The sequence below is a fragment of the Chanodichthys erythropterus genome, chromosome 14, assembly GCF_024489055.1.
Source record: "Chanodichthys erythropterus isolate Z2021 chromosome 14, ASM2448905v1, whole genome shotgun sequence".
In the NCBI taxonomy this organism is placed as follows: Eukaryota; Metazoa; Chordata; class Actinopteri; order Cypriniformes; family Xenocyprididae; genus Chanodichthys; species Chanodichthys erythropterus.
In genome coordinates this window covers 3,301,006-3,311,745 of record NC_090234.1, presented here as the reverse complement: position 1 = coordinate 3,311,745, position 10,740 = coordinate 3,301,006, and the positions used below count along the sequence as shown (strand labels likewise).

The window sequence follows — 10,740 nt, the reverse complement described above, 5'->3', positions numbered from 1 at the left end:
TGGAATGTTATTTTTTTATTACGTGGCCCACCCGACCTGCTGATTATCCGCAGTATCAAACGGTTCGAGAATGGACACAGGCCGGGAACCACAACAGAACCATGTCAGTGGAAAAAGGGCATCTAAGCATGTGAGGTCTGAGGTTTGTCGACAGCCGGAGGGCACAAAATTTGATGGAGGTGGACGCCTCATAATTCTCTATGCAGGAAAAACCCAGCATACATTGCTGACAGAAAATGCTGTGGTTGAAATTGGACTTGTTTTCATGGTACACACAATGTTCTACATTAAATATTTAGTTAACAGTCTGAAGTTACCTAGCAACAGTGTATAGCCGTTTCTCAATATGCATACTTGTCTGAACTTGTGTTCTTTTGTTCTTGTGAAACGTCATCAGTCGCTGTCCAAGTACTGTTCCAATTCAAAGATCCGATCACCAGACGCTCAGCGCTCATGTGCCCAGCCGAGAACAGCCTTACCTCGACTAGTCCTTCTGACGTTTGCCGCTGGCTCCGTTGAGGGCAACGTCATGTTTCATAACTTTATATATGGCTATTTAACTTTTGTATCCTACTAAAGCATTGATTTTGTACGCTTGACTGAATTGTTTGCTTTATTTCTTATTGTATATTCTTACCTTTTTATAATGGCTATTATTGATCATTAAATCTGACATAAAACAAATAGAGACAGGGTTTTGTTTTATGTTACAGCCTATTTCATTTTATTACAGTGAAGTTAATCAGAGTATGCACAAATAGTATTACATTTAATATTTTTTGAAATATATACGAAAAGAGGCAGGGTTGTTTAATATTTTGTTTTGTTATAAATATATGCACATTTCAGATAATCAATTCGTTGCCTGAGGCTATTATGTTTTTTTTGTTTGTTTTTTTTAATAAAACGAAAAGAGGCAGAGTGGTGTTTTATAACACATTTTTTATTGTTGGCTAAAATATACATAAAGAGATAACCGGAGAAGCCAGAGCGAGCTGAGTGACGTTATCAAGAACGCTACTGTGCCATTTGCAGAATCACCGGGCTTGTGTTCACCCGTCCACGGGAGTTCGTTCTCCTGAGTCGAACTTGCCAAGTCCTAACTACCAAGAACGCAAGTCCGAACTTAGCAAACTTGGTTTTGAGAAACGCCTTATGTTAACATTAGCTCAGTCAACATTAGGCTAACATCAACAGGTGTAGACAAAATGATTATCCTGACCTAAGTTCTCACACCTCCTTTCTTTCATTTCGTCCATTATGTCAAGACATCTGTTGCTGTTTCTGGCGATTCATCGATGACTGTGCCGCCACTGTGATACCTGCTCAGTAGAGCTTTCGTTAGTGATGGCCGATTTCGAATCTTCATGAAGCTCCGAAGATTTATGAATCTTTTGTTTCGAATCAGTGATTCGGAGTGTGTATCAAACTGCCAAAGTCACATGATTTCACATCATCACTGTTTCGAAATGTTTCAAAACAGTTTGAAATTTCAATGGTTCACCAGTAGAGGGCGATGATAAAATGAACCCATGAATCATGCAGATTCACTGAGAACTGTTGAATAAATGTCTATAAGGCTTTACCCTATGATTTTACCTGATATCTGATCAGTTTTATACATTTGTAGATGTTTTAATAAGACATTAGAATAATTAAAATTAATAATAGTTGTTATTAATCTCTTATTTCCTCCTACTTCCACTCACTCTTACGAGTCTACACTCCTACCAGAAACCTGCGCTCATTAAAGGAGCGAAGGCTTGTGGTACCATCACAGAGAGGCACGAAATCACTTTCCAGAACATTCTCATTCACTGTCCCTTGCTGGTGGAACGATCTTCCTGCCTTCATCCGGAATGCGGAATCCCTGGCAATATTCAAAAGACAGCTGAAAACCCATCTCTTTCGTGAGCACTTAACCTCATCTTTAAAAAAAAAAAACCTTCTTATTCCTATCCTTTCACTTCCTCTAATCCCTCTCTATTGTAGTTTAGGATAATCTGAGCACTGCCTATAATTTGTATTATGAGCACTTCTTGTCTATTTGCCTCGTCATGACGACTCGCTTGTTGTATTTCCTCACTTGTAAGTCGCTTTGGATAAAAGCGTCTGCCAAATGAATAAATGTAAATGTAAATGTTATTTGCCTGTTTAGCTTGAGCCATGGAACAGAGAAAATTGATAAAAGAACACATATTATTGTTACGATGCTGTATGCAATAGAGATGAGGCAGATACGGAAATCCACAATGATGGGTATTTTAATGATCCAACACGGAGCCGAAGCATAAACACACATTACAACATTAAGAACAGACAAGGAGTGAAGGGAGTGAGTGCCATATAAAGGGAGTGCAGATGATAGAGTCCAGGTGCAGGTGATCTGTGATGATGAGGAGCTGACGAGGGAAGTGATTGCAGGTGTAGAAACAGGAGGATCATGGGATATGGAGTCCAGGGGAACAAGGGATCCGTAACAGTACCTCCCCCTCCCGGTAGGCGCGTCCTCGCGCCGTATATGTAACAACCGGGAGGGGGGCGGGCGCCCTGGAGACCTCAAACCGGAGCAGGGGGAGGAGTAGACTGGAGTGGAGGTCTCCAGGGCAGGCTCAAAAACCATGGCGGGACAGGAGCCGTGGGCAGCCATGGCGGGTCAGGGGCCGTGGGCAGCCATGGCGGGTCAGGGGCCGTGGGCAGCCATGGCGGGTCAGGGGCCGTGGGCCGCCATGGCGGGTCAGGGGTCCTGGGCTGCCGAGAAGCCATGGAGTCCAGGCAACGCTGAAGGTCCGTTGGACCATGGCGACACCGGCGGCTCCGCCGACCGAGGTGTAGGTAGGGCTCCAGAAGGCCGCAGCGGAGCCAGGACGACAGACAACAAAGGGAGAACAGGAGGGAGGGAAGAAGCCAACAGAACTGAGGGACAGAGGGACGGAGTGAATACGGAGGAGTGAAGTCCTGAGGTGAGGGCAGGCTGATGGACGACCAATGTTTGACCGGAGGAAGGATGGAGACTGGTGAAGCTGGTGGACTGATGGGCCATGGTGGAGACGAGGGAGGTTGGAGCCAAGGTGGAGGTAATGGGACCGAGGGCCGAGGTGGAGTACTGGATGAAGGGGCTTGAGGTGGATGTGACGAGTGGAGACAAATGAGAGGAGGTGGGAGAGGGAGGCAGGGAGGGAAAACAGTCTTTGAGCTGGAGACTTTTATAATAAAGTTCATGATATGAGCAGTTAGCTCGGCGGCGGCGGCTGGAGCGGCAGGCTCGGCGGCGGCGGCTGGAGCTGAGGGCTCGTAGGCGGCGGCTGGAGCTGAGGGCTCGTAGGCGGCGGCTGGAGCTGAGGGCTCGTAGGCGGCGGCTGGAGCTGAGGGCTCGTAGGCGGCGGCTGGAGCTGAGGGCTCGTAGGCGGCGGCTGGAGCTGAGGGCTCGTAGGCGGCGGCTGGAGCTGAGGGCTCGTAGGCGGCGGCTGGAGCTGAGGGCTCGTAGGCGGCGGCTGGAGCTGAGGGCTCGTAGGCGGCGGCTGGAGCTGAGGGCTCGTAGGCGGCGGCTGGAGCTGAGGGCTCGTAGGCGGCGGCTGGAGCTGAGGGCTCGTAGGCGGCGGCTGGAGCTGAGGGCTTGTAGGCGGCGGCTGGAGCTGAGGGCCAGTTCATTCCCTCAAATACAATTAAGATCCCCACAGGCACTGGAGCTGGCTCTGTGGGGACTGGAACGGGCTCTGGAGAGACTGGAGCGGGCTCTGGAGAGACTGGAGCGGGCTCTGGAGAGACTGGAGCGGGCTCTGGAGAGACTGGAGCGGGCTCTGGAGAGACTGGAGCGGGCTCTGGAGAGACTGGAGCGGGCTCTGGAGAGACTGGAGCGGGCTCTGGAGAGACTGGAGCGGGCTCTGGAGAGGCTGGAGCACTTTGCTCGGCGGCGGAGACTGGAGAACTTTGCTCGGCGGCGGAGACTGGAGAACTTTGCTCGGCGGCGGAGACTGGAGAACTTTGCTCGGCGGCGGAGACTGGAGAACTTTGCTCGGCGGCGGAGACTGGAGAACTTTGCTCGGCGGCGGAGACTGGAGAACTTTGCTCGGCGGCGGAGACTGGAGAACTTTGCTCGGCGGCGGAGACTGGAGAACTTTGCTCGGCGGCGGAGACTGGAGAACTTTGCTCGGCGGCGGAGACTGGAGAACTTTGCTCGGCGGCGGAGACTGGAGAACTTTGCTCGGCGGCGGAGACTGGAGAACTTTGCTCGGCGGCGGAGACTGGAGAACTTTGCTCGGCGGCGGAGACTGGAGAACTTGGCTCGGAGGAGACTGGAGAACTTGGCTCGGAGGAGACTGGGGTTGAGGGCCATTTCATCCCCTCAAATACAATTAAAATCCCCACAGGCACTGGAGCTGGCTCTGTGGGGACTGGAGCTGGCTCTGGAGATACTGGAGCTGGCTCTGGAGATACTGGAGCGGGCTCTGGAGATACTGGAGCGGGCTCTGGAGATACTGGAGCGGGCTCTGGAGATACTGGAGCGGGCTCTGGAGATACTGGAGCGGGCTCTGGAGATACTGGAGCGGGCTCTGGAGATACTGGAGCGGGCTCTGGAGATACTGGAGCGGGCTCTGGAGACACTGGAGCGGGCTCTGGAGACATTGGGGCCGCTTTCTTCCTCCTCCGCTTTCTGGGCCCAATAGAGGAATGTGGGTCCAGCATGGGGCAGGCAGGAAGTTCACTGGAGGGGTATGAGGAGGAGGACGGAGCTTGGCAGACTGGCCAGGCTGCCCGTGTTTTTGGAAGGACTGGACGAGAGGAACACTTAACATCCTGAACCTCTTGGATAAAGAATTTGGAGCAATTTAAATACAAAACTAAATTTATAGCATCAGCTAAGGAAACATAATCGTCAGGTTCAGGAAAACGGATGGTGTCCTCGTCCAGTCCATCCAAAAACAGGGCGATCAAATGAGCATCTGACCAATCTGTCAAATAAGCCAACTCAACAAACTCCTCCACATACCTCTCCAGTGAACGACCCACCTGGAAGAGGCTGACGAGCTGGTCAGCCGCTGATGTCGGAGTGAGAGGCTGTGGGGGAGCTGGAGCCACAGGAATCAGGAACAATCCCATCTTTTGGTTTGTGGATATCCAGCGGTATTGGTCTGTTCTTCTGTTACGATGCTGTATGCAATAGAGATGAGGCAGATACGGAAATCCACAATGATGGGTATTTTAATGATCCAACACGGAGCCGAAGCATAAACACACATTACAACATTAAGAACAGACAAGGAGTGAAGGGAGTGAGTGCCATATAAAGGGAGTGCAGATGATAGAGTCCAGGTGCAGGTGATCTGTGATGATGAGGAGCTGACGAGGGAAGTGATTGCAGGTGTAGAAACAGGAGGATCATGGGATATGGAGTCCAGGGGAACAAGGGATCCGTAACAATTATACAGACACTCTATATTTAATCTTATTAGATGATTAGTTAATTGCATTTGATAGATATTTCTTTCAATGAAACTTTTGCAATATATTTGTAAAGGGTGTTTTTACGCATGTTTGGCCTGAGTTTTGTTGCATTTGCACTGTTCTGACCACTAGGGGTCACCGTGGAGATTGGTGTCAGATTGTTTCAAAGCCTTGACACATTACAGCACATTTGCTTCAACTGCTTCAGTGTTTCAGGAAGCCTTGATCTGCCCATCACTAGCTTCATTGAGCTGTTTTTAGAGTGCGCACGCAACTTTCCTGGACGCAACGCACATCAGGCTCTCTGTCTTCCGTGGCGATGATGCCGTGCGGTTAAAAAAATTGAAAGTAGGGGGACACAAATGGGATTTTGAACAGGGGGATGTCCCCCTTGTTCCCAGTGTAAATTACACCCCTGTGTACAGTACTTACTGAAGCAGTTTTTCCTTCATGATGGAGCTCCACTTACTATTCTTAAGTGATTTTTTTTTTCTTTTTCTTTTTTTTTTTTTCTCGATCTTTGTGACTTCGCACCCTGCATTGTCTGGACAGCATATGACTGTACCGTGGACTGTATTTATTAGCAACGCACATCATACACTGAAATGTGTTCTAAAATCAGCTCAAAATATCAAACATGGTTTGAAATCCTCTGACTGGATGGAATCAAAGTCTGAAGCTAAAAAATTGGAGTCTATGACCATCATATACTACACGATTTTCCATGAAATCTGTCAGCATAAATCTGCAGACTGGCTCTGAGTTTTGGCAACTAGCATCAACCTGTTCAGACTGTAATCGGGAGAAAGAGCGGGAGAAAAATTCGTGTAGTATATTCCAGCCTTGAGTGTGTCCAAGGCATTAGACAGAATGTCAGTTTAATTGAGTAATGGCAGCTTAATCCTAAAAGGATTCTGTCTGTTTAGATTCAGACGGTAAGAAAATAATATATTAAACCAATAAAGACTATGAGAGCCAATAACATAAAGATGATCAGATACTGCTGAAGATCAGACACACACTCAGTTTTTCATCTACAGCATAAATCTCATCAGATCTCATTGATTTATTGTGATTTTAATTGATGGACACAAATGTCTGAATCACACATTTAATGTTTGCAGTTGATGATAAAATGAGTGTGAAACTAATAACAGCACTGACAGTGATCAGAGGAAAGTGTGTTTGATCAACAGTGTCATAATTCATAATAATCTGTGTTGGTTCACTCTTGATCATTATATGAACATCAGAATAAAAGCATCTGTTGATTGTGTCTCATCAGCTCCTGTCATTCTGGATCCAAACACGGCTCATCCAAGTCTCGTCCTGTCTGATGATCTGACCAGTGTGAGATACAGCGGGAACAATCAACCTCTTCCTGATAATCCAGAAAGATTTAACATCTATGCCTGTGTTCTGGGTTCAGAGGGATTTAACTCAGGAACACACTGCTGGGATGTGGAGGTTAAAGAGGGTTCAGACTGGAGTCTTGGAGTAACTACAGCATCAAAACCGAGGAAGGGACGTGATTTCTTTAACACTGATGTCTGGGGTGTACATTATAGTCACTTTAAACAGAAGCTTGATCGATTGAGAGTGAATCTGGACTATGACAGAGGAAGGGTGTCATTCTCTGATCCTGTAACTAACACACGTCTACACACACTCACAACCACCTTCACTGACACACTCTTTCCATACTTATGTTGTCTCGACTCTCTGAGGATCTTACCGGTCAATAGTCAGTAATCGTCACTCCTGTAGGTCTGGATCTTCTGCTTTCATCATAAATAAATCAATCATGTAATGTTTTTGCAGAAATTATAGTGTATAATACTGTAAAGCAGAAATATGTTTTAGAAAGGATGTGTAAAAAATGAAACAACTTGTATTACATTTTTACACATTAATGGGTGTTTAGGGATAATGCATATTGTGTTCATTTTAACTCATTCATTGTGTTGATGAGTTTAACACATTGTGTCAGTAAGGTTAAAACAAAGAAAATGTGTAAATGTGTAAAATTACCATATTCTGTTCTTGAATATACACACTGTGTTAAAAACACACCTAAAATCTTAAACAAAACATTAGCATTTGACAAAATTAATGTAAAGTCATTGGTTGTTTAGCTTATCAAAAAAACAAAACAATAAAAATATAATAAAATATCAACAATTAAATACATCATTTATAATAAATACATAATGAATACGATTTTAAGCAGTCAGTCAGAAAGGAAATGTCCAGCTCAGGACTAAGCAGTTCTCTTCACAATCTCATTAGGTATCATCATGTTACTAAACTCTGTTGGATTGATGAACACTGGTGGCCAAAAGTTTGAATATTAAAGTTTCATAATGTTTGTGAAAGAAGTCTCTGATGCTTATTTCTTCTTCTTATTAATAACTGTACTCCATCTTTTCCAAAGCACAGGAGTAAAAGTGATCATCAAAATAGTTTTAAAAAGCCAACACAATGTTTTTGTCCACCTGACAACATCAGAATGTTCTCTGTATGTGTGTGTGTCCACAAACACTAACATCCTCAGTTCTTCAGAGGAGATCCCGGTTCAAACACTTTATACAAATATAAGAAAAAAGTTTCACATGAGTGTCAAATTTTATTTAAAGAGGCTCTACGTAGGAATGACAGTGGTCGAAATAGGTACTGTAGTCCAAATTCAAAATATTGTTTGCCTCGCCCCCTCGTTCAAAGACGCAGGGGCGTGGCTTGCTTACTGCTTGCTTACTACATCCCTGTCCCTGACTACGGTATTGTCTTTGTTATTGAAGACGCTGCAGGGCCTGTGTCTCAATCCCTTCGAGGCGACCACGCCGCAGGCCAAGGCAGCCTCCACGGCCACTGTTTCCAGCCCGCCTGTTGTAAATCCCAGACTAGCTCTCCCCGACAAGTTCGATGGCACCCCCATGAAATGTAAGGGATTTCCGTTACAATGTTCCTTGTACGTCAATCAGCAGCCCTCTTTGTATCCCACAGACTCAAGCCACATATCCTTTGTTTGCTCCCTGCTCACCGGCAAAGCGTTAGACCGTCCTTTGGAGAGAGGACGGTTCAGTGTTTACCACTTTCACGGAGTACCACTGGCGGTCAGAATCCCAGTGAGCAGCTACTCGCGCTGAGTCAAGGGAAGAATACAGCGGCCAAGTATGCACTTCAATTTCACATGCTAGCAGCGCAAACCAACTGGGTGGATGATACTTTAAAGCTGCTATTCTGACAGGGATTATCACTGGAATTGCAAGCGGAGCTGGCCTGTCACAACGAGGGAAATTTCCTGAGTTCATTCATCAAACTAGCCGTGGAACACTAACAGTGGAAGCACTAGATGGTAAACGCATCGGAGGAGGCAGGGTGGCGCACATCACCGGGGAATTAAAGTTGCAAGTTGGCATTCCTGCATCAAGAGCTCATCCATTTCTACATAATCCACTCACCAGGAAACCCCATCATCCTTGGCTTACCCTGGCTCCGCACTCACAATCCTCATGTGTCCTGGAAGGAGGGGGAGATTCTACAATGGGACCGTCACTGTCAGGAACATTGCTTGCATCCCGTAGTTCCATTACCCATCTGCTCCGTGGAAATTGCTGGAGATGATTCTGAGAAACCTGAATTACCTGCTGAGTACACCAACCTAGCCATAGCATTCAGTAAGAAGAGGTCCACCGAATTACCACCTCATCGACCCAGCGACTGTGCCATAGAGTTACTTCCTTGAGCCGTGCCCCCCAAGGGTAGAATCTTTCCATTTTCCCAGCCAGAAACAGCATCCATGAAAGCCTACATCGAAGAGGAACTCGCAAAGGGGTTTATCAGACCATCTACGTCACCCGCATCCGCGGGCTTTTTCTTAGTGAAAAAAAAGGATGGAGGATTGAGACCCTGCATTGACTACCGCACCCTGAATGATATTACAGTCAAGTTTCGCTACCCATTGCCTCTAGTCCCTGCCACTTTGGAACAACTACGCCAAGTGGAGTACTTCACCAAGCTCGACCTGCGATGTGCATATAATCTCATCCACATCCGCGAGGGGGACGAGTGGAAGACCGCATTCTCCACAACATCCGGCCACTGCGAGACCCTTGTAATGCCATTCAGCCTGTCCAACAGTCCGGCCACGTTCCAGTCGTACATCAATGATGTGTTCCGCGATATGTTGAATCGCTGGGTCATTGTATATATTGATGACATCCTCATATACTCAAACTCGTTCCCCAAGCATGTCCAGCACGTGAGGGCAGTGCTTCAGAGACTCATTCAGCATCAGTTATATGCCACGGCCGAGAAATGTGAGTTCCACCGCACTTCCACGTCCTTCCTGGGTTACGTCATCAGCCGAGACGGAGTGGTTATGGACGATGCAAATGTGAAAGCAGTGCTCAACTGGCCCAAACCACGCACCTTAAAGGAACTACAACGATTTCTGGGTTTCGCCAACTTCTATAGACTATAATTCATTAGAGGCTTTAGCAGTGTGGCAGCACCTTTAAGGTCATTTAACAAGCGCACCACAACCCGTTTATGCTGGACTTCAGCGGCCGAGAGAGCCTTCACTGAACTGAAGGAACGGTTCACGACAGCACCCATTCTCCACCACCCAGACCCAGAATGGCCATTCATCGTTGAGGTTGACGCCTCCAACACCGGGATTGGGGCTATCCTGTCACAACGTCAAGGCAATCCTGAAAAGTTGTATCCGTGTGCCTTTTACTCCAGGAAGTTGTCATCCGCAGAGCGGAATTATGATGTGGGGGACAGAGAGCTATTAGCTATGATGGCAGCACTCGCGGAATGTCCTCCTAACCGCGTCTTTGTCCCAAGGCCCCTACGAGACAGAGTCCTTCATCAAGTCCACGATCTGCCCAACTCCGGTCACCCTGGTATCACAGCCACACACCATCTACTGCAAAATCGGTTTTGGTGGGAGAACATGCTACAAGACGTCATCCAATTCGTACACAACTGCCACGCATGTCAAACTTCGGGTACCACCCAGAATCCAACGGGCAAACTGAACGCCTAAACCAGGAGCTCACCCGCTTCTTGCGCACATATTGTCAGCAGCAACAAGCAGAGTGGATCCGCTATCTAATGAATATGCTCAAAACTCCCTACGGAAGCCTTCCACCAGAGTCACTCCGTTCCAGTGTATCCTGGGCTATCAACCGCCAATGTTCCCTTGGTCTGGAGAACCTTCAGAGCTCCCGGCAATCAACGACTGGCTACAACGAAGCGAGGAAACCTGGGACCTTGCTCACAATTACT

General features: G+C 47.2%; 1 protein-coding gene across 3 annotated transcripts in view; it reads left to right on the top strand.

Annotated features, from left to right (window-relative positions):
• Positions 1-7,916, top strand: part of LOC137035521 (zinc-binding protein A33-like) — an 11,578-nt gene extending 3,662 nt beyond the window's left edge. For 2 of the 3 annotated variants that reach the window (XM_067408900.1, XM_067408899.1), the window contains exon 6: positions 6,731-7,916. In XM_067408900.1, the coding sequence (XP_067265001.1) occupies positions 6,731-7,197 (467 nt within the window). In that variant the 3' untranslated portion in view covers positions 7,198-7,916. Of the gene's footprint in view, positions 1-53; positions 269-397; positions 1,801-6,730 lie in introns of those variants that run through there. The other variant, XM_067408901.1, reaches the window with a different exon arrangement.
• Positions 7,917-10,740: the final 2,824 nt, after the last annotated feature.